We start from the raw sequence: 24,981 nt of genomic DNA on the forward strand, positions 1-24,981 counted from the left end.
TTTACCTTATTATGGTTGTTTTACCTGCACTCAATCAGTCAATGGCTAACAATGTAAGTGAATAAATAAAGAATAGGTAAAAGCTATTTCAGCACTAGGATGCACCACATGTACTTGTCATATTGAAATGTACTCTGGCTGTTCATATGGAATACAGGCACCATATCTGAGATCATGATGCATTCAGTGTACCTCTGTAGGGAACACAAAGTACTATCTGAAGTTTATTTAAGTTTATACCTTGCTCAAGGCTCTTCATCTCAAATGTGTGTTCTAGCTAATGTAAACTAAGACAAACTTATTAAAATATGGCTTCACACAGAGTCTTTCATTCTATTTCAGATTAAAGACTTTCCATAAGAAGAGGCTATTAAACACAGTAGATGGCATTAATCAACCCATGTTCTTAAAAACAAGACAAAATAAAATGATGACCCTGCAACGTTGTAGCACCACAGCACAGAAGGCTCTTTCCAAAACCAAAAGTCATAAGAGTGGGAATGCAGATTATTTTCACTACTGACAGTTCAAGGGGAGAAGGAGATCCCAAACATATGTTCTCTTAATGATGCTGTCATTCAAAGTAATGTATTTCTATTACTATTATTCATTTTTATTCCCTATTCCTTCATATTCTACAGAACAGCTTATATCTACACAAAGTCACGGTCAGCTACATTATACATTACGTTCTTCAGCTGGAATAGTCTTCATTACAGTGTAGACACTTCTGTTTCCCATGGAATCAAACAGTATCTGCCAATTTATATATTTTACGTACCAATATCAGTTTCCTTGTGATTCTTGATTAATTCAGCAAGCTCAAAATTTCCGGCAATTATTGCCACCTGAAAAGTGAAAGAACAGTATACGTTTACTCTTTCAGTATGAAGTAGCATGTCTTACAAGTATATGTTTTTAAATTTTTTGAAACAGACATCCATCACATACATTTTCAGTATCATAACTTGGCGTTACCATGTATGAGCACACTTCTTTCACTATCTCCTCTTCGAATTGCCTTTTAGTTAGCTGCTTTGCATTACAATAAGCACTTTCACATATTTGGTCCAACCACAATTCATGCAAATATTTTCCCTCTGTTGGCTACAGAGTAAGCAGGAAAAAAATTTCTGGTATCAACTCCAAACACTGAAGTATTATTCTGACAATGTGCAGCTAGTTTCATAAATATGCAAACAAGTAATAAATCATATCACACAAACATGGAAATCATACTGGAAAAAAATTATTAAGAAGCAGCAAAAAGTTCAAAAACATTTTACTTCAGTTTCTGTTTTCAAAAACTCTGCTCCAGTTTTGGATGTATATATAAAATGTCTGGCAGGAAAACTTGAGGATTTACCAAAGCAAAGGACAACATTGATTTACTTAGAATTAGATTAATTTTTAATGATAATGTGTTTCACTAAGTACTAAAACACTGCTTTATGCATACCAAAGTCTTGGGCATGCCTACCAGAACTTTTTTCCCCATGAAAAGCATCACACAGTTCTCCAAACTGTACCACAAACTGCTTCGGAAAATTGGAATCATAATTAAATAATTTTAAGCATTTGTATTCCATTGTTCTCTAAAGTGTAGGCCAACTGAAAATAAATACAAAAATCTTCCTATGACATTGACAGCAGCTGCTCAAGAAATCCAAGCCCATAAACCCGTAGGTTGAATAGAACGAGTCATACAGCTTTCAGTTCCAGCCTGGATCTAAAATAATAAAGCTTTACTACTAGTTTCCCACCAATATCCATTGAGAAAACTGACAAATCATTCAGTGATTATGTTCCACAGTCTAAAAATGGTTATAACATTATTTGTGTGGTACCAAGTTAATAATCTGACATCACAAGGCTTGAACCTACAGTCCTGAGCTAAAGCCTCCATGGCCTCATTCAATACATTATTACAGTGATGGCGAACCTATGGCACGGGTGCCAGAGGTGGCACTCAGAGCCCTCTCTGTGGGCACGCGCACTCAAAGTTCGTCATGTGGGAGGCGGAAAATCTCACACACACCCCACACACACCTCGGCTGGCCTAGGCCACTGAGCATGACTTGCGTGCACAGCGGTGAGCAGGCAGGACTCGGCTGGCAGGCCTGGTTCCTGTCCTCCAGGTGGCTGCTGCCCGAGGGGGGGCGCAGAGGAGGCAGAGATGCTAGAGAGGCACAGAGCAGTGCGGGCAGGACTTGCTGGAGGCTAGAGCAGGCTGGCCCTGGAGGAAGAGGGAGCCAACTGACTTTTTTAAAACTAAAACCTCAGCATTCAGATTAAATTGCCGGGTTGGCACTTTGCGATAAATAAGTGGGGTTTGGGTTGCAATTTGGGCACTCAAAAAGGTTCGCCATCACTGTATTATTAGAGTATCCTACATAGGAAGGGACTTGCTGACTCAGCCTTTTCTGCCCCCCACTTCCAACTCCATCTTGCCAGTAAAGGAATTATACATAGGCTCATTCCGCACACGCAAAATAATGCACTTTCAAGCTGCTTTCACAACTGTTTTTGCCATTCCGCACAGCTTCAAAGAGCCCTGAAAGCAGCTTGAAAGTGCATTATTCTGCGTGTGCGGAATGAGCCATAGAGATGTCAAGAAGAACTGAATAGAAATATGTTACCTCCAGACAAGGCCATTCAGCATGAAAAAAATATTGATATCATAAGGACTGTTATCTCTTGGCATCTGACCCTGACTTGTATTTCACATTGCACCTTCTTATACCTTGGAGTGACAAATGGATTCTTAATTACTCAAATAATTCCTTTCTCCATCCTAGCAATGCTGCTTATCAATCTCATGCTGTCTCCCATGGATCCTGATTTCTGATTGTAATGTTGTTTCTGCTGGGCCCTGCTGATCTGGTGACCATTTCTGACATCCAACTACCTCACTTCAGTCTCAGATTTAAATTGCTTTTATCCAGCTCTCAGTAGCCACACACAACTTCAACCTTAGACCTCACTGATAACAAACTTCAGAACATAACCTAGGCTCTATGTCAACCGTGAAAGGACAGCCAGTATGGTGTAGTAGTTGGAGTGTCAGACTAGGATCTGGAAGAGCCAACATCAACTCTCCATTCTGTGATGGAAGCCTGCTGGACAACCTTGGCCCAGTCACACAACCTTGACCCAGGCAACCTTGACCCAGTCATCCCCCTACTCATAGAATTGTTCTGAAGAAAACACAGAGGAGACAAAAATGATGTAAGCCGCTTTCAGTCCCCACTGGTGTGGGGGGCGGGGAGAAAGCAGGGTATAAATGAAGTAAGTAAGTAAATAAATTATAAGGTTTGGATGCTGATCCTGTCTTGGGATGAGATGGCAGTCTCTTCTAGGAAAGCTTGAATACTAATTGTTTGGCTCGTGTCCTATTTACCAGTTGCAAACAGTGAATGTTCAATGGACAGTTTGACCTCTTTGAAAGACTGTTCCATTGTATTCCTTCTTAACGTCCAGCACAATACTATCAGCTTTTATTTATTTATTTATTTATTTATTTGTTTGTTTGTTTGTTTGTTTGTTTGTTTGTTTGTTCCACTTTTATACCGCCCTCCCCCAAGGGGCTCAGGGCGGTTTACATCATAATATAAACAAGCGGATAAACAAAATAAAATATTTTTATTTTTAAACAAAAAATTTTTTTTGAGCATTTACATTCTCACACAGCCCAACTGGGTTCTATTCCCCCCACCCTCCTAGTGAGTACCATCACAAAAACTCAAGCTCAGCCAGGATATCATTATTAGTATGCAGTCAACCCAGTAAAATAATTGATATCAGATCAGGTTGGCAATATCCAATGCAGAAAAAGGCACTCCCTATAATTTCCATTTCAATACCTCACACCAGCGAAGATATAAATTGGGAATCCTACTGAAGAGGTGGGAAAGCACTCCCCAGCTGGCCACTGCTCATTTTCTAGGCAGCGGAAATGAAACAGTGTCCCTTTCAACTCCAAAGGGCCATTGTTTCTTATGGTCTACCACTAATTAAAAAATTTTCAGAAGCAGGCCAAGTTAATCTTTGGGCTGTTTACAGTCCCAGTGGTGGCCCCAGAACCATATTGTATCATGCTGGTAGCCACAGGATTGCATTCCAGACCCTTTAAGGTACTGGTAGCAATGGGAATGCCTCTGTTCCCTGATGTCCTGGAGAATGAGATTTGGGCTTGGGAACTAGCCACAGCTGCAAATGATGTGTTCCTTGAACTTACGCACGGCTTGGCTATTTGCAGATTTCCAATATAGAACTGAAATGATAATTTTTGAAGTGTCACGTGGTAATAGCCTAATTGTCATGTGGTACTAGCACAGTACAGGTGGTCAAGGACCAGTGTGAGCAGCAAAGTGCCATCACATCAGGCAAGAGCTGATCAGCTGGTCGGTTCAGTTTGCCACCAAAGGATTTGAACAATGACCAACAGGTTTGGGTTTTTCAAAACTAATGTCTCTAAAGGCTGCTTAGACAAATGGTAAGAGTTTTTAAACACAGAGTTTTTGATTGATTTATCTTATTTTTAAAGCATATTTAAACACTTTCCTTCCTTCTGGAGCAGTGGTGCAGCAAGGAGTTGACCTTTCAGCTTCTTTCAGCCAGCACAGAACCAGCCTGGATGCTGGAGAAATTAGCTGTGGCCTGGCATCTTTCATGAGATTCGTGTGGGAGAAGAGATATTGGGATGCAGGCTCAGCCAGGAAAGGCAGAGAGTTGCATACTCTCATGAAGAAAATCTGTGAACCACTGGTTTCTTCAAGAGCAAAACTATCTCAATGACCCCAAGCCTGTTTCTTTGCAACAGATTCTGGTAACTGTCAGCTGCATCACAGAAAGCAGTCTTGGAGGAGAAACAGCATGGATAAGAGTTTACTTACTTACACTTACATTTAGGAAAGGAGCAGGCCAGAGAAGAAGGTCGGAAGCCTGCCTGCATTGCCTGGGCCTGGTGGGAACTACATTTCCCAGGAGCCCCTGGGAAATGTAGTTCCCACAGGCCCAGGCAACGCAGGCAGGCTTCTGGCCTGCTCCATTCCTAAAAGTAAGTGGGGTGGTGCGCCGCAGGGGGGTGCACCACGGGGGGGCTGCGGGGGTTCTTGTGGGGGCGCAGGGGGGAGGAGGATTTTTCCACCCCCCACATGACTAGAAATGGTGCACCCGGTGCGTTGCGCACCCCCCGGCCCCTGGTGGCTTCGCCACTGGCTTGCTCTTAATTTGTAAATTCCAGACATATCCCTTCTCAGATTAAAGATTACCCAAATCATGTATTTCTGCAAAGGCAAAAATACAGTCTGTGGCCTAGATATAAGACTTCATGACCGACTTTAGCCCATGAAGTTTATTTTTCAATAGTAGAATATTATAGTGATATTGGCATGTTCTGAGCTGAGAAACATAACTGGATAATTATAATGTTCCATTATTGAAAAGGAGGCTTGACATGATGCTTCTGTAGCTGTGGGGAGAAAAATAATCTTAAAAATCACTATCAGGAAGCGATCTAATGCTGTTGCCCAATGACACTTGGTTTCCCATGCCACCCTCCTAGACTCCAACCAGCCTGGCACTCATAACATATTTTCATACAAGCAGCCATACCTTTTCTTCTTGTTGGAAGTCACTCCTGCCAGATCATGTTCTAAATCACACTCTCTTCCCCCGTCCCCTTTTTCTTCCTTTCTCTCACTTTGTGAATGTGTGAAAAGCAGACAGTGTGCCACAATAATGGCAACTTCTCAAGGTCACAGAGATTATCAGTTATCTTGGGAGCAGAATTTTAAATATATTAAAGGAGAGAGAAGATGTGGCTGTCATTAATTAATTTCCAGATAAATATTTCTAGTTATAATATTTCATGAATGAACTTAATATTTTTTCAATATTAGACAATATTCTCTATCAAGGTGATATTTTTTGCTTTAAAATGATTCTACTTAAGTTACATCTATACTTTCATACATGTAATTTAAGTAGATGTAATTTAAGCTGCAATTCCAGACTACTTTTTAAAAGCTAAAAATGCAGTTGATGTAAAATATTTTGGGAACAAAATTAAAGATTCACTCTTGTATAGTTTGTATTTTCAAAGACATGTAACAACTAAAACATGCAAAGAGTATCTGAAAACCAATTGAATAGAATTATTTTTTCTTAAGTATTATTTAGCAATTATATATTTGCAGTTTTTCAGTTTAAAAATCCACTAGTTTCCCATATTCTATTAATTTTATACATATTTTTTATACATAGCAATTACCATAATCTCTATAATCTAGTCTATAATATTTATTTATTTATTTATTTATTTATACTTTGGGCTTCTAGACCGCCCCATCCCCGAGGGGCTCTGGGCGGTGTACAGCAGATAATAAATACAATTTTAAAACATCATAAATAGGCTAAAACTTATAAAAGCAGCGAAAACTAGCTAAACATTAGCATTTAAATGTAAAATAAATATTGACCCTAACCATTTTTAAAAGAAGTTTTCACCAGTGCCAAGCAACAGAGCTCATTAGTGTCTTCACTAGCTGCACTGGGCAAAATATTCATTAAGCAAAATTATACACTTTAAAATATTTAACTTTATGGACATATGAGTTGTTCAAACATATCACCCAGTGCAGATTTAGAGTTAGCAATTTTATTAATTTATAAACTGCTAGAAGCATATTTTCCATAATCCCCTCATCCCAAATCAAATTAAACTTTCATTCCTGCTATGTAGTCTTTTATTCTCTTTGCTAACTGCTTTCTTTTGAAGAGAATTTACCTTTTGGATGCATTCAATAGGCTATCTTGTTGAATTAATTTCATCTTCTGTTCTTGATAATACAGAGTATGCTAATGTTATCTCCCCTGCTATGGTCTTTTGATTGTGATTTTTTCAACCCTGAAAAACCCTTCAGTAAAAAGGCATAATGATACTGTTCCAAAATTTAGCAGCACATGTGGTATACTGTGCACAAAATTCTCCTAGCAACTCTAGCTTAGTGTCTTTATTCAAGCTATGAATCATGGTGCCATCTGTAGTTAGATATTGACAGGCAGTAGTCTTAGAATAGCTATTATCCATTTGTTCAACGACTAGTTTTAGCATCTGCAAATATAATCATGGAAACATCCAACAGTAATCATTTTATGAAACACTATAACATTACTTATTCAAAGGTCTGCCTTTTCTCCTATACAATTATGTGATGATAAATATGTGCTTATTGTCTACATTTCAGATATCTACAAAGACACTTTGGAAGTATAATTACAACTAAATGAGGTTCAAAGATAGGTTCCTTTAGCTTAGGAGTAGATAACTCCCAGCAGCAGTTCTGACAGGGATACACCAGACCCTTTCTGCTTGGCAGAGGCATACCAGGGCCAAATGGTGCCCAGAGACAACCCCCCCGCCAGGTGCCCCCCACGTACAGAGCCCCGCTTACTCACCCTCTGCCACCTCCTGCCAGTGCCTAGCAGCCAAGGGGTGAGTCTCTTGTGAAGCCTTCACATATTTTTTTAAAGGGGCAATTCCCCAAAGATTGCTTAAAGGGGAAAGTACTGAAACTCAGTTTGAAGTCCCTTCCTCTTTAAGCAATCTTTGGAGAACTGCCCCTTTAAGAAACATGTGAAAGTTTCACAAGAGACCAGACTTCTCTGTTGATGGCAGAAGGCTGGGGGGGGGGGCAGGATCCTGCTGGGCGCCCCCTCCCCAACGTGACTCACAGACATGCCCCTGGAGACATGGGTGTCCTATGGAGACATCTCCATAGGTGGTATGCCTCTGCTGCTTGGTACCCAGAACCAGATCTCCACCCAAGCAGACAAGGCTTTGGCAGCCCTTCAGAAGCCAGTGATGCAGGGGAAGCTTATGACCACCATCATCTTTCAGGTCTGCTCAACTGGCAGCCAAGTCTAGGACTGGTGTTTTTCTTGCTCAAAGCATGATTTGCCTCCCCACTTTTTCTGCTGGCACACAAACATCTGCAGCGGTTGATTTGGCAAAGTGCATTTGGCCCCAAAAGGTAGCTTTCCTTTCATGTAGCTGCTCCAAGAATATATACATCTTAGAGCAGGAGTTTCAAACTGCTTTCCAGCAATGCCTGGATTTCTCATCAAGAAGTTTAATAATGACAAACAAGTTTTTCTAGTGAATCCAATCATCCCTTACCATGCAAGGCCCTTGATGAGTATAAGGCCATTTGTGCACTTACAATCTACTCTGCAGTGAGCATACATTACCTTTGGGTCAGATTCTTGTTTGTACACATGTTGTCCCCATTCCTGAACTCAATGAGCCACAAATGAGAGAACCCCACTGTTTCTGAAAACAGGGAAAATGTGACTTTCTCCCTGCTTTCACAGGGAAAGAAAAGGAGATGGCTGTGCATTACTCTCTCTTTGGGTTTTCTTGATCCTTCCCCTCCTCCTACTCTAGTTTCACTATTTGAGATCAGTGTACAGGGCTTCCTTTTTTTTGTTGCACATCTAAAGGCGTATTGATGGGGCAAAGGACTGTGCCAGGGAAGTGGAAACAAGGAGGTGGCAGGCGGGCAGTACTTCCACTTGTTCCACCATTACATTACACAGTGATCTGAAGGGCTTTTTAAAACATTAGCTGTGAAAATGTTTCTATTTTTAATCCAGTGAAATAATGCTAGACCAAAGACTGGAAACAAAAAAAAGTGTTAAAATGAGGCTACAAGAAAGCAAACAAGATGACAGCAGACAGGCAAAATGGTGGATTGGTTTATCTCAGCCCATCTAGGGAAGCTTTGCAGAAGGAGATTTCCCTTTTGAATAGAAAACCGTGGGGAAACCCCACTGCAAAGCACAGTCGCAAACAGTAAGTGCACATAAGGCCAAAAGATATATTGTAGTATACAATGCCAGTCCATACAGGATGAGTGAAAGCCAAGTATGACCAGCATTCCATGTGAACTGTATTCACTTTGTAAGATATTCCACCCACCCATCCCCGCTACAAAGATCATATGTTAAAATACAGGCATTCCGTGACAGATGTGCACATGCTGATGATGCAGGCTGGTTCATGTTAGCGTTTGGTTTGCCCCATGTGTACATGATGATAAGCTCTGTTTGAAGTGTACATTGAGGATATTTAAGATTTCATATAAGATGAATTTGAAATGGTGATGTGATCTGCAACTTTCATGGCAATTAAAGACTTCCTTAGGAATTTTTGAAGCTCTACATCCAGAGTACGTAATTTCAGAGCTTTGGTGTTTTTGCACAGATTGAAGCTTCACCGTTTGTTCATATTATTACTATTACTGGGACTTCGTAACTGTTGCACACAGCATATGGTTTGATGATAATTATTTGTGGCTGAGTACATGTCCTCTGTATTGTTTACATCACAATACCGGTCTTTGTGTAAAAGTAAACTACATTTTTTTTAAAGTTGACATTGACTGTAGGTTTTTTTTGTTTACACAGCTTTGTGTCATGTTAAAATACAGGCATTCTGTAGGAGACATGCACAGGAAGGTAAGCTATGGGGTGCATCCAAAGAGCTAATGAAGTATGTCCCCAGAGGGCCCAGGTGGTGACACAACAGTTGAGCACTGTGGCCCCTGCGTGAGGGCTTGAAATAGGCTGAGGAGGGCTGCCAGCTAAACATGGGGACAGAGTGAGGTCAGGAAGGACAATAACACTGAGGCTAGATCTGTCAGCATAAAGATGAGAAGTGTTCCACAGAGGGAGGGAGAAATTTGGTAGAGGGCTCTGGGTGGGAGCTTAGGGAGAGGGGGAGGTTCCCAAGGAAGCAGCCCACTGTAAATTCTCTTGATAACTTAAACAGTCATTCCACCCCTTGGATTCAGAGTGTTCTCTCTCTAGGATGAAATTTCTTGCATCAGAAAACAGAGAGAAAAACAGTTTTTACATCACAGATAACTATGATGATTTAATTAGGACTGTACTTTCTTGGTGTCACTCAGTCAATCAGAGTTCCTAGGGCTGAACAATTTGGTTCCAGAAAACAATCACTGCATTTTCCAACTGGTTCTCTGAAATTATCAGGAAACTTTTCAGTGATCTGAACTGCAGTCAGTGCTACTCTATGAGCTCCCACCCTTCAGAAGAGAGAAGCTGATTTTGTCCCCTTCCTGTGAAAGAGAGTCTGGTGATGTGAAAGGGTTCCGTTTTCACATTAGCTGAATGGCATAAAAAAGGATTATCAGATACAGACTCTCTGGAAAATCCTCATAGATCCCTAGGTATCCCTGGACCCAATTTGAGAAACAGTCCTATGTTACAAACCCCACCCCACACCCCCAAATATTTACATTTATAAACATAGCTATGCTTATAAATCAGTCAAAACTTCCTCAGGTGCAACTGAAGTGGATTCCACACAGCAACGAGTTGCAATCATTATAAATGAGTTCGAGTTGCAATCAATATAAATGAACTCATTTCCCCTTTTTTATAAATAGAAAACAAATTCATTTATAATGATTGCAACTTGTTATAAATATGATATGTGGAATCCACTTGAACCTATAAATGATCAAACCTGCCAAGACTTTCTGCTGACATCACTGGGTGCAAAAAGGGAACATAAAAGCACTTTGAGATGTTCCAGGAGATGCAGTGGTAACTGGGGGAACCTAATAAACATCTGTATATTTGGGGTTTTCACTTGTCTTCAGTTTCAGTCTTCAGTGGAAACTGGGGCCACAGGAGATTGGGTAGGAGTTAATGACCCTTCACCTCTTGCTACTGTGAGGAATTCTGCATATGCTCTGAGGATTCTGCTACAGTTTAGGCACTGTGTGTTTAACCTAGCTAATTCAATTTTTTTCATTTGAAACTCCCTGTACTGTTGTTGCTGCTGGCCCTTGCTGTTGTTGTTGCTTTTTGCCCTTTTTCTACCCCCTTCTGGAATCCAACCACTTTTCCTCCTTTTTCCTTCTTTATCATAAGCCCAGCCATACTCTCCTTACTGATTGGCAAAGATGACTGGAGCAATACAGAGACATTCTTTCTGAGCTTCATATATGAGTAGAAGAGAGGGAAGGTATAGCCCAATCTCATCAGATCTCAGAATCAGTACCTGGAAAGGAGACCACCAAGGAAGGCATAGGGCTGGATGACAGTAGGTGAATATTTCTAGCAAGGGGAGATTTGAGGTCAAGAGAGATTGAGACCAGGGTCCTACAGATATCCCCCATTCCCACCTCCACAACATGACAGAATAAGGAGAGGGAGCAATATGACTTCCAGGGAAAACTAGGAATCACCCAAAATCTATGGTAAAAATTTCTGGCAATTCCTAGAGAAGAATGACATCACTTACAGGTTTTCCCCAGAAGGAACTTTATGCAATTGGCCTGACAGCATTTTTTCCCTCCTACTGCTGCTTTGAATAACATTGGGAAGAGAGAGTTGCCAATGGGAGGTCTGCTCCAATAGCAGGAGGCCAGGCAAACCTACTGGTGAGGTTTGAAGACCTCACTGAAGGTAGTATTCAGTGCTTTATTTCTAAAACACAGCATGAGAAAGGTAGAAAAACCCACACAAAGGGCAGGGGGTAGATTTTCATGTATATCTTCCTTTTGAGCCTATCACATGCAGTCTCAGGGATAAAGGAACCCCCAGGACAAGTACATTCTTTTCAGAAGCCTTCCATTACACACATCTTTGGCATTTTGTTTGGTGGACTCTGGCTGCTGAACTGGGTATCACTGGCAGTATGGCTTTGAAGTCCTACAACAAGTTGTCACTGCTTAATCAACATTTACCCAGAATTTTCTTAAACATTTTGATTTAGCTTGAATGGCCCGCCTGTTGGCTAATGTGGCAGTTGCACTGTAATGGCAAGCAGTTCATATGGTGATCTGTGAATAAACCTTTGAGTAAGTGGAATCATGAGCATAAACAATCTTTGGTTTGAACGTTTCTGAAAAAGTAAAATTGTATTGGGTATTGTTTAAAAAACAGACATGCCTTAAAATACCTGACATTGATCTCCTAACCATTTTAAGATTATAGTCTTTTTTTAACTGTCTACTCTTAACCACAAGTAGAGATGACAATTTCAATAGCCTTCCATTAACCAGCAGAAAAGAAAGCCCATTATCACAGCTTCACCTCTTAAAGTGGAAATCTTTTATCTACTGCACCATTTTCTCACAATTATCAGGGTAAATCTGCTTTCTTTTTTTTATCCAGACTAGACCAAAGTGATATTCATTCTCACAAACACACCAAACAAAAATTCAGACACTCTTTTTCCTCTTTTCAAAAAGGATATTTTAAATTAGAGGTCTGATAAAAATTAAATTCAGTATCTAAAAATAGCTAATAATTGTGGGCACTTGATATGTTGCTTGGAGTTTACTATTTTAACATGCTGATTGCAGGATATTTATTTTGCAAAATCCCATTTTCAAGAGAACCCTTTGTAATTTTGGAACAGTGCCATTTGTATTTTCTGATCAAGTGGGTCAAGGAAAATAAAAATGGGCAGCAATTACTTGAGAAAAGCAGATATAACATAATGTACAACACTTTCAAATCACAAATGAATTTACTAACACATTATCAGTCTTGTCACTGTCTACCCATACTGTATAGAAATGTAAAGGTCTAGACATTTTGAAACTATGGGGGGAAAGCTTTTTTTCTGTTTTTTTGTTCATTTCAGAAAACAATGGAATGGGAATGGGGAAGACTGAAATATATGAAACATTTACTTTCTTATCAAATTTAAACATATTTTACTGCCTTAACAACATAAAATGCACCATCATCTGGGGGAAAGCCGACAGGAGCTGAGGTGACTTCGGTTCGGAATACAGTATCTATGGGGATGCAGACAGAGAGGGAGGTTTTTCTAAATCAACCACATACAAGCAAGGAACATAGCAATGTGCATGTGACAAGGGATAGTGTCTACAAAAGACTTGAGGGTAAAGCACATCAATCCCAGGTTAAGGACAGAGACAGGGTATACAGGTGTCTCTATGCAAATAGTAGAAGCATTCGACCTAAAATGGGGGAGCTAGAGTACAGAGTTTTGAAGGAGGACTTTGATATAGTGGGCATTACAGAGACACATGGTGGAATGAGGAGAACCAGTGGGATGCTGTTATACCAGGCTACAGGCTCTATAGGAAGGATAGGACAGAGTAGCATTGGGGTGGAGTTGCCCTTTACATCAAAGAGAGCATAGTATCACATAAAATAGACAATGCAGGGAGCTGGTTCCCCTACAGAATCACTGTGGATATCAATACCAGAGGGTGAGAGGACAGTTTAATATTAGGAATATATTGTAAGTCCCTGACCAAAGTGCACAAGAGGATTCTGAGATGGAAAAAAGAAATTAGAGAGCCCAACAAGAAACAAAAATGTAGTGGTAATGGGTGATTTTAACTATCCCCATATAAAACTGGAAAAAATGCATGTTCAGGTCATAGTAGGAGAGAGCATTCCTGGATATGCTAAATGACTGTGGCTTAGAGCAGATGGTTGTGGAACCAACCAGGGAGAGGTGATCCTAGATTTAATTCTACTTGGGACCCAGGACCTGGTGCAGGAAGTCCAAGTGTTGTTGAGCCGATAGGGAACAGCGACCACAATGCTGTCAGATTATTCAGTATCTCAGCATTAGAACAAGTGGCAACTACTAAATGTAGTTACATTAAGCGCCTTCAGAAAGGGAAATTTCTCACAAAGATGAGGGATAGTGCTTGGGAAGCTGAAAGGGAAAATCAAGAGGAGATCAAAACTGTCCAGGATGCTTGGAGGTTATTTAAAAACACAGTAATAAAAGCTCAGCTGGAATGTGTTCCACAGGTTAGAAGGCATCACCCAGTCCAAAGAAAGCCACCATGGTTAACAAGAGGTTGAGGAAATTATCAGAAAAAGAAAAATGTCTTTGAAAATGGAAGTCCAGTTTGGCTGATGAAGAATATGAGGGAGAGACACAAATGGTGGCAAAAGAGAAGCAAGTTAGCTGTAGGGAGGCAAAAAGGTTATGAGGAGCACTTGTGGCTCTGAACATCAAGACCAGCAACAAACAGTTCTTCAAGTACACATCAAAAGCAGGAAGCCCAGCAGGAAGCTAGGTAGGCTAGTTGGATGACAAAGGAACAAAGGGTGTGCTAAAAGATGGCAGGAAGATTGCAGAGAAGCTGAATGAATTCTTTGCATCTGTCTTCACCCAAGAGGGAGGTGAGGAACATTCCTGCACCTGAACCAAGCTTCTTAGGAAGTAGAATCCGAGGAACTGGCGAAGATAGTGATAGACAAGGAAGAAGTTCTGGCAGCCATTGATAAACTAAATGTTACCAAATCCTGGCCCAGATTGCATTCACCCAAGAGTTCTTAAAGAGCTCAAGCATGAAATTGCTGATCTTCTCACTTTAATATGCAACTTATCCCTGAAATCAGGCTCCATCCCTGAAGACTGGAGGTATCACACACAATCTTTAAGAAAGGATCTAGGGGACCCGAGAGTTTACAGGCCAGTCAGTTTGACATCTGTTCCTGGTAAATTAGTAGAATCTATCATTAAAGATAACATTAAAAACATGTAGAAAAAGCAAGACCTGCTGAGAAAAGAGTCAGCATGGCTGGCTTTTGCAGAGGCAAAATCCTGTCTTACAAACTTACTAGAGTTCTTTGAGGGGTGTAAACAGGCATGTGGACAGGGTGAACAGTGGACATTGTCTACTTGGATTTCCAAAAAGGCTTTTGACAAAGTTCTCCACCAGAGACTGTTGAGAAAGAAACTCAGCAATGAAGGAATAAGAGGGGAAGTCCTCTATAGATGGAGAGATGTCAGAGGTAGGTGTCCCGAGAAAGGATCCGTTTTAGGACAGTGCTCTTTAACCTATTCATAAATGACCTGGAAGTGTGGGGTAAGCGTGGTAGCCCAAGTTGCAGATGATACCAAATTATAAGGTGTGGTGAGAACCACAAAGGATTCTTGAGAGCTCAAGGACCTTGATAAATTAGGGTGAGTGGGCTCAGAAATGGCAAATGCAGTTCAATGTAGCAAAATGTAAAGTATTAGATGCACATAGGGCGAAAAAAATCCAAACTTCACATACAACAGGGGTCAGTGCTAACAGTCACACAGACCAGGAAAGCGGGAGTTTTGAAATGCCTTAGTTGATGGATTCCATACAGATGTCAACTCAATGCATAGCAGCTGTTAGAAAAGAAGGCAAAGCTCTATGTTGGGGATCATTTAGAAAGAAAGAATTGATAATAAAGAGCTGCGAAAAGATTGCTCATGCACTTGCCCTGCTCCTATAAGCAATTAAGTGGTGCGATCAGCACTTGCCAGAGTACTAATGTCCAGTTCTGGTGGCGATCCATCAAAAAGGATATTGAGAAGGAGAATAGAAAAAAAGTGCAGAGAGCAGCAGCTTGAGGGATGGTCCAGGGACTGGAGCACCTTCCTAGGGAGAGGCTGCAAGCGTTTAGAGACTCTTTGGTTTGGGAGAGGCTGACTGAGGGGGGGGATATAGTTAGAAATCCTACAAAATTATGCAAAATAGGGTAGAAAATGTTAAGCCAGAGAAATTTTTCTCTCTACTCCTACTGGCTACCCAGAACAGAGGGGCATTCAAACTGCAGAAAAATGCAGAGGAAGAATTTAGGACTAATAAAAGGGAAACACTTCTTCACATAGCGTGTGATTGGTGTTTACACAGAATATGTACTGCCACAGGGAGGTGGTGATGGCCACTACTAACCTGGATAGCTTTAAAAGGGGAGGGCTTGGACAGGTTATGGAGGAGAAGTCGATTTATGGCTACCAATCTTGATCCTCTTTGATCTAGTATTACCGATGCCTTAGCACAGACTGAATTGATAGGAACAGCAGCCATGGAAGGCCATTGCGTTCCACATCCTATGTGGCTTAAAGGGCCTGGTGGGCCCTCTTTTAGTGTGTAGAGAGCTGGACTAGATGGACTCTGGTCTGATCCAGCTGGCTTGTTCTTATGTTCTTATGTTCTTATCATCCATATAAAACAGATTTATAAAATAAAATACTTGGCAAATTATATAATGAAAATATTAAAATCCTTTGGGGCTGTCATGAATTCTGATTTCCATTTTGTGACCAAAGATGATGATGCATTTAACATTAAAACCATAGCCATATCTAATTATACATAAACATACAATATTAATAAAATATACAAAATATAAACAATTGTACATTAAAAGCTTTAAAGAAAGTTAAGTCCACTATCATAAACACATTTAACTTGCTTACTGCTCAGAATGTGATTCTCAGAACACATGAGCACAAAAATTGCCACTTGCCTGACCTGTGTTACACAAGGTCTTTTAAGCTATCCAGTAATTCTACATATCCAATCCGAATGTGCATGGCAGTTTTGCTAATATATCAGGGAGAGGGGTCTTAACCCTCCCATAGTACTACTCGAAATACTTGATGGGAGACCAGGGCAATGATTCTAGTGACCCACCTCCTTCTAATAAGCCCAGGAAAAGTATCATACAAATATGGTATCATCTTTATGCTTAGCCTCCCCAGGCTGAAGTGCTTGTGAAACGACATAGGCTCTGTTTGGTGCATTGAAGATAACTCTGGGAGGCTCTTGCGTCTGCATCTGGGTCTCAAAAGAATCAACAGATTTGGGAGTTCACCCTTGCATGAGGCTTTGGGAAGACAGCAAGGTTCTGGCATCTCCTCCACAGGCCCTCCACCAGGCCCTCCCAGCCACTATTGAAAAAATGAGGGAAGTGGAGGCCCCTTGTCTCCCCTTGTCTTCTGGTCCTAGTTTTTGACCATTTTACCCTGCTTAGCCCCAATGAAGTGGACCAACATCTGCTGGCTGTAAGATCTACCACTTGTCTTTTTGACCCTTGCCCCTCCTGGTTAGTAAGGCTGTGGGAGGGAGTTAAAGCAACCACCTGTTGAAGACATCCTTGAAACCGCCAGGCAAGGAGTCTTTCCAGGTTGGCTGGAAGAGGCAGTGCTCCACCCTCTTCTAAAAAGACCAACTTTGGATCCCGTGGATCTGGCCAATAATTGCCCAGTTCCGAATCTTTTGTTCCTGGATAAGGTAATTGAGAGAGTGGTGGCAGATCAGCTCCAGAGGTTTGTTAATGATGCTAAGGTGTTGGATCCCTACCAGTCCAGCTTCCGCCCTGGTCATGGGACTGAGATGGTTTTGGTTGCCATTGTTGACAAACTCTAGTGCCAGTTAGACAGAGGCAGTTTGGTGCTGCTGGTGCTATTAGATGTCACAATAGTGTTTGACATGGTAAATTCTTACTGACCGCTTTTGATGCATGGCGATGTCGATCTGGGGAGAGGATGAAACTTGCTGGATGACCTCATTCCTCGAGACTAGGGATTTCAGTTCCCATCGCGCCGGGGGGGGTGGGGGAAGAGTTCAGGCAGCACTCCGATAGTATCTAGGAGTGTATCTGAGGGTGAATCCTTTCCCTGATCTTTTTTAACATCAATATACACCCTGTTACACTGGGTCCCAGAGCTTTAGAAGCTGGTGTCATCAATATGCTGATAATGCAACATCCCCTCGGTAGCCAACCGCTGCTCTCTACCCTGAGGCTCTCAAGTGGTGTTTGGAGGCGTGGCTTGTTTAGTTGAAAATGAGCGGGGTTGAAACTGAATATAGAAAAATGTGGTTCTGGGTGCCCGTTAAGGTAGATGCATTATTAACTTTTTGTTTTACCCGTTTGGCCAATGAGGCTTTATATCCCCAAGCCCACGTAGTGCCAGTCTAGGGGGTGATCCTGGAATCAGAGGCTTTCCTTGCAGAGGCCCAGGTCACCGATAGCACAGACTGCATTTTGCACTCTGCCCAGAGTCGACAGTTGTACGTACCTCTCCACTCTGACCTAGCCACGGCTCAATCCATACAATATCCCAGCATATGTCAATCCAAACATCCCAACATACATACTAAAGCTGACTTGGTAGAGGCTCTAAGCGAGCCGCCTGCCTGCCCTCCCTCTTCATTGGCTGTCTATTGTGTACTGGGTCATTTTCTCACTCACCTTTAAGGCCATGGACCCACATAGCTGAGGGACCGCCTCTCCCGATATTGTCCAGTTAGGATTCTCCATTCATCACTAACAAAGAGCTTATTAAGTGATATACCTGTGGCTGAAGAATCAGCTGGCCTTCACAAAGGAGAGACCAGGACTTCTCTATCCTGGCCCTACAAGCGAATGGACCCCTGAGCACCCAAAGTGAGAATCAAAAGTGCCTTGAGTTTGAATCAATTCACTTGGGGACCTGTAAGATAGATCTTCCAGGATTCCAAGGGCAGCTGGGTAAACAGCTGGTATTATCAGCCTCCCGTGGGTGGGGACCTGGGGTTGAAGTCGCCATCTTTTATCTGTTTTGGGTTAGGGTTAGACCTTCGGGAATAGGTAGGTAGGTAGGTAGGTAGGTAGGTAGGTAGGTAGGTAGGTAAAGATGCAGGTGTTAAAGGTAAAGGTAAGGTAAAGGTAAGGTAAAAAATTAAAGGTAGGTAAGAGTAAGGAGTGATGGGTAGAGTCACGTGGGTAGAGTGGGAGTGTAATTATTGTCTAGTTCCATCCACTGGGAAATATCTCCTGATTCCCATCATTTGTTTAATAAATTTTACTTTCATTTGTTGAACTTGCCTCAGTTCTCTGGTGCCTTGAAAGGGGGAATTTGCCATAGAGGAAAAATAGGCTCCTTTTGGAGTCCCTAAGCTTAGCCATAGAAAACAGCTCAGTCATAGAAAAGGCAGGAAAAATTGCTCAGCATAATTGAAGACCTGCCTAGCCTGCCTGAATAGTTTAGGAGGATAAAGGGACCTGCCACACCTCTGCGTTCTGCCTTCTGAGCAGGGTTGGCACATCAGCCTTTTACACAATTACATCTACATCTAATTTCCAAACATTAAGGAAGAGAGAGGCCCGGAAGTTGCAAAGGTGGCTCTTTTTGTGTTTCGCAGTCCTGCTTACTTTTAAAAGTCACAACAGCTGCTAGGCAAAAAATGGGGTGGGAGGAGAAACACCCAAAATTGAAGTAAGGGAAGGGAAAGGTAGGCATAAACACTGGGGTCCTTCCGCACCTGCAGGAATCCCGAGCCCTCCACCAGCATAATTATACTGGTGGAGGCTCGAGGGACTGTCACTGCAGCTAAGTAGCCAAGGCATTCTTCTCACTGCAGCCAGCTCTCTGCATGGAGCGCTCTCAGTGGTTTCCACTCCATTCACCTTCCCTGTGCAAGCGTCCCTCTGGAGGGACTGCAGGGACCCAGCCCAGCTGCCCTAGAGCCTCAGAGGTGAGATGACATGGTAGTCCTCTGCAGCCTCAGAGGGACATTGCACAAGAGAAGGTGAGTGGAGCCAATACAGGGAAAACAAAGTCTTCCTGCGGTTCGGTTCCACACGTGCTGGGCAGAACCATCATTTTTTTCGAAAACCTACAGCTCCATTCAGTGGGGTTTTCAGGGTAACTCATGCTGCCGAAACCAGGATGGCATTACTCTGAGAAGCAACAGCAGCGTCTAATGAGGCAGTCTCCCAGGGACAGCGTTTTGCTGTCACAGATATATGGCCCATCTGAAGAAGGGCCTGGGAGAGAAGAGGGCTAAAGGAAAGGAAAGAATCAGGAAAAGGGGAAGTTGCAAATGCTACTAGGGAAAGTGTAGGAAGGAATAGCATTGGGGGGAAAAGCACCCCAAGAGGGATGAGATTCCACCCACAAGGCATCATGTGCCTCTGATTTCCCATATATAGAATGGTTCATATCCTAGAATTGCTGTGAGGATTCTGATGTAAGTCATTCAGAGTTCAGCAAAAAGTCAATGCTCAAACAAAGTAAAGTCTAATTGCTACATCCTTACTTCAGTTACTCCTTCCAAAGAAGGATTCATTCTAGTCATAAATATGAATATAAACAAATGTTTCAGTCTAATTTAATATTACCTGAAAAGGAGATTGACTGTTATAGTTCTTTAACTCCTTATTGGCTCCTCGCAACAGCAAAACTTTTGTACAGCTGTCCTATAGTTTTAAAAAACATGTAATGTTATATTCCACTGAAAATTAAGTAACACTGGTATTTATTCAATGATAGATAAAAAGGACCACACAAATGAGGATGAAGGCAGATCTCAATTCATTTTATAAAGGGGAGAGTGAATCTGTGAGCAGCCCTGATTCAGGTTAGAGCCATACAGGGAGCAAAGAGAGGTTTCAAAATCCTTCAATGTCCTCACCGACCCTTTACACATGGAACACTTACTTTGGGGCTCTTCATGGGCTCTTCAGTGCATAGTGGACTTGCAGAGTCCCCCTCACATTTTTCTTTTTACACACAAGGAGCCATTATTTGCCTGTCCCAAAGCTAGCTTGCTGGTCTCAATGTACCTTTGCAACCTTTCCTGGTTCTCTTAATTCTGCCCATCAACTCCTCTTAAAGGCAAAAATCTGCTCATACCCATAATTACAAGATAAATGGATTTGTTAAAGCCTTTTAAATTGCATTTATATCAATATACCTGTGATACAATTATCACTGTGTTCATGCAAGACTGCCTGTTGGAGCCTGGCGTAGGAGTCATAGTTGGGCACTGGGACATGGTGGGAATGCAACATTGGCGGCATCTCAATGTCACTTGGAGGAAAACCTGGAAGTGATGTAGAGTATCTCTAGGAACTCTGTAGTAAAACCATAGTTTTCCTAGCAATTTTAGAGCTATCCTATTTTACTTCAAGATTTTCCAGAAATGACATAGCAACTCTGATGATGTCACCTTTTTATTTTTCTCTTACCACCACATGAAATAGTGGCAGGCAAAGAGGGCTATCAGCAGGAGGTCTGCCATAATGAGAGATCTGGAAGATGTAGTTTGTACTCACAGAGCCTAGATCAAGTTTGCCAACCTCCAGGTGGTACTTGGAGTTCTGGAATGACAACTGATCTCCAGACTACAGAGATCAGCTCCCCTGGAGAAAATGGCAGCTTCAAAGGATAGAATTTTAGAAGTCAATTTGGAACCCTAGCCTAGATTCAGAATTAAATGTATGAGTTTTCTTTCACCTTCTTTATAGTTGTATCTCTCTCACAGGTAACAATGAGTACTACCCATGGCAATTCCAGATCAACTTTTTTAACAGCTAGGTGCAAATTTAATACCTTAGAATTAAAAAAAAGCATTATGACATATTTACATTTCAAATCCTATCCTTTTCTAAATTCAGAAATAGTTTAGATATACCAAAAAAATCTGGTTTCAGAGAGCTTTTAAAATTGAAGCAATAATTAATAAACAAGCAGATGCCTTAACAGGTGTTTCACTGGTTATAACAGGTCTCATTACTTGTGTACTTCAAATGCAGTGCAGCATTAGAAGCACAATAACTATAATAATGAAGTGTTATTTAACAATCAAGTGTCCCTAAATGGTAAACTCTTACTTGGCATAAATGTGTGTAATTGCAGTATTTATACCTCTTGACAGAATCTATTTTCAGGTGCTGTCGAGAGAAACTCCTGGCTTGAATCACTTGGGTGTATAGTGTAGTTTCCGGGCTGTATGGCTGTTCTAGCAGCATTCTCTGCAGGCATTTGCCCCTGCATCTGGGGCTGGCATGTCTTGGAAGGATCTGATGTTGGGAGGGAAAGCAAGTGGAGTATATGTATCTATTGGAGTGTCAGAGGTGGGTAGAAGAAACATTATCTTGAGTAACAAAGAGGCAAGCCAGGTCAATAGGTGAGGGCATCTGAATAGAAGTATGAGTAACAATGAAATCTATAGCATGGGAGTAACAATGGGAGATAGTAAGATTCAATAGGTGAGCGTCTGAATAGAAGTATGCAGGCTAAATGCTATACTTTGACTTGAATCATCCCATGTTCGCGTGGTACATTGCTCACCGTCTTGTCTAGGTATTTTCTGAACACCGGCTGTCAGGTTCTGTTCATTTGCAGGGTGTCTTCCTTCTGCTGAAATTGTCCATGCTTGTGTGAGTTCAATGTGGCTTCCCTCTGTATGGAGTCTGGACGTAGGGGGTTGTCAGAATGGTCCTCAGAATTCACTGTGTTTTCAAATAATGTGTTATTCTATGTCCAGGTTAGTTTATCCTTGTGTTCTGCTATTGCTATTGATTTTTCAGGCTGGGAAATAGTCTGCAATTGCCTTTTGTGTTCTTCTGATGGATCTACGTGTCTGAGCTCGCCATGCTTGAGTGGTTTCCCTATGTAGGCATGTCCACAGCTGCATGGTATGCGGTAGACTCCGTGGCCTAGAAGTGAGGATCCCTCTTATCCTTTTTTTTTCAGAATGTAGCACTAAGCTGAATTTTTCTCAGTGGGTGTAGCAGATTGTTTGTAGAGTTAAGTGCTTCTTCATCAGTTTCTCCTATACCAGTCAGAGTGGTTCCCTTGATGTATGGTAAGAACCCTTTCCCCTCCTAGATGGCTCTATCTTTGTTCATATGAGTTTGCATTCTTAGTCTTGCAGCCCTTCTGATGTCTGTAATTAGGAGTAACCATTAGCCTGTAGAATTGCCCTGTTTAGGTGATTCAATTCATCTTGAAGGAGGTGGGGTTCACAGATTCTGTTTCAAGTAGTCTACCAAAGGTTTTATGGGTGCTCCTTTTTTGCCCTGGATGATGATTGGAGTTTTTTGTGTAGATATCTGTATCATGCGTCGTGGGTTTCTGTATACTGTAGCTAGTGGCCCACCTGGTTTTTTGGCTTCATGGATGACCAAAACATCTAAAATAGCGAAGTTTCCTTCATTTTTTTCTTTTCATACCAAAATGCAAGATTGGAGGTGGATCTTATTGATATGGTCCAGGAACTTGTTTAGTTCTTCTTCTCTGTGGCTCCAAATGGAGACTATTTCAGACAGAAAAATCAGCAATAGCAGAACATATGATAAACCAACCTGGACATAGAATATTATTTGAAAACACAGAAATTCTGGACATTCAGCCAACCCCTAAAGTGGACTACAGAGAAGCTTACACAAGCACATGGAGAATTTCAACATTGAAATCCACAAGCATGGACCCAATTTAGGAAGAAACCATGAAAATGAACAGAACTTGACAGCCAGTATTGAAAAATACTAGAGTCAAGACAGTGACTAATCAGCTCCACACAAACATAGGATGACTATAGACAAAGGAAACAAAGGCCAGGATACTTCTATTCAGATGCTCTCACCTATTGACCTTGCTATCTCCATTGTTACTCCCATGCTATAGACTTCATTGTTACTCATACTTCTATTCAGATGCCCTCACCTATTGACCTGGCTGTCTTCTTTGTTACTCACAGACAATGTTTTTTCACCCACCCTGGACACTCCAACAGGTATATATATTCCACTTGCTTTCCCAACATCAGATCCTCTGAAGATGCCAGCCCCAGATGCAGGCGAAATGTCAGGAGAGAATGCTGCTAGAACAAGGCCATACAGCCCGGAAACCACACAGCACCCAAATTTTCAAGGTGCCTTACACAATAACATCCTACATAAAACAACCACAAAAAGTTCACGATCAGTTAAAAACAAAGGGCCCCAGTGGCTAAAATGCTAAGCCTAAAAGCACTTGCGGACAGGAAGCATATACAGTACATAAAATACTTTGAGGGTGTTGTCCTACCTTCAAACTAGCTGGACAGTTACAGGATTGGAACAGAAATTTTTGCAATGCTTTAACTTCAAGTCACAGCATGACATGGCAAAGATGTCAAAAGTTACCATAGGGCCCCAGACAGAGATTCCACCTAGGCCCTCCATATGACCCTGATCCAAACCTTGTGTATAATTTTGTAATTTTACATATGTGTTCACATAAATAGGGGTACCAGTATAGGGGTACCAGTATACCACTTCTTACATCTGATGAAGTGGACTGTAGTACACGAAAAACTCATATCACAATAAATCTTTAATAAGTAATATCGGTAAATCTTTAATAAGTAAATCAGTAAGAGATCTGTTTAAGTTTACCCTTGCACAAAAGCAGGGACAAATTGATTACACAGTGGTGCTGGATAAGAAGTACTAGAGTCACTAGGATTGATTTTGCTGATATGTCTTCTAAAAAAAGAATAGCTGAACTGTGTTCAGTTGCAGTTACAATAATTTCAAGAAACTAATGCTTTTAGGAAACTAAAATGCCTGCAAATAAAAACTAAAATGAGAAAAAGCCCAAATATTTAAATTATATGCTGGAATAAAAAAGAATGATAAAGCCTCAATGTTCATTCTAATCTACCTTTTTGCTCATTAAAAAAAACCCTAAAGAACAACAACTGTAACTTTCAACATTTCCAGTGAAATATATGCCATTAAAAGAGAAACCATAATAACTAACCTGATTGTAAAGGGCACATATATGTAGTGCTGTATTTCCAGAGGCGTTTTGTGCTCCCATATCTGCTCCATAAAATAGAAAATGTTCTAAATGCTGGACGTGGCCATATCTACATGCCTATAAAGATTCAAAGTTCATATTTTAATTACACTTCACAATTAAACATTGTAATTATATATCGTAAAGCATTCAGTTTGATAAAATACTTCTTTCAAGGATAATGTATTAGGGCCAATATACACAGAATTCTTTGTTCAGTGAGGTGAGCATTTTTAAATTTGCATCCAATTTCATTATCCCCTTCTTCAGAAATTGTGCTTGGATCAGAAATAAAACATTCTGACCATTTGCGCATTGTGGACTCAAGCCATACTCCAGCACGGGTCCACAAAACATCTGAAACATCTAGATTAGCAAGACAAAGCAATAAAAGCACAGAAGTAACTTTAATGGTCCCTTTTGTTAAGAAAACTTGTGATAACATGCTCCTTTTCTGCTAATTTCTATTTAAATGATCCCCAAAATAGCTTGGCTCTTTAGCTTTCCAACTTTTGGTAAACCAGGGGATAGAAGAATGATACATGAATACCCTGAACATCAATATG

General features: G+C 41.2%; 1 protein-coding gene across 1 annotated transcript in view; it reads right to left on the bottom strand.

The window, feature by feature from the left end:
* Positions 1-24,981, bottom strand: part of LOC125425699 (SH3 and multiple ankyrin repeat domains protein 3-like) — a 398,055-nt gene that overhangs the window by 283,173 nt on the left and 89,901 nt on the right. Inside the window, exons 9-11 of the mRNA XM_048483225.1 lie at positions 24,377-24,493; positions 19,966-20,043; positions 782-848 (exon numbers count right to left, since the gene is read on the bottom strand). Coding sequence (XP_048339182.1) covers positions 782-848; positions 19,966-20,043; positions 24,377-24,493 — 262 coding nt within the window. The remainder of the gene's footprint in view (positions 1-781; positions 849-19,965; positions 20,044-24,376; positions 24,494-24,981) is intronic.

Source organism: Sphaerodactylus townsendi, linkage group LG02, assembly GCF_021028975.2.
Source record: "Sphaerodactylus townsendi isolate TG3544 linkage group LG02, MPM_Stown_v2.3, whole genome shotgun sequence".
NCBI classification, from domain to species: domain Eukaryota; kingdom Metazoa; phylum Chordata; class Lepidosauria; order Squamata; family Sphaerodactylidae; genus Sphaerodactylus; species Sphaerodactylus townsendi.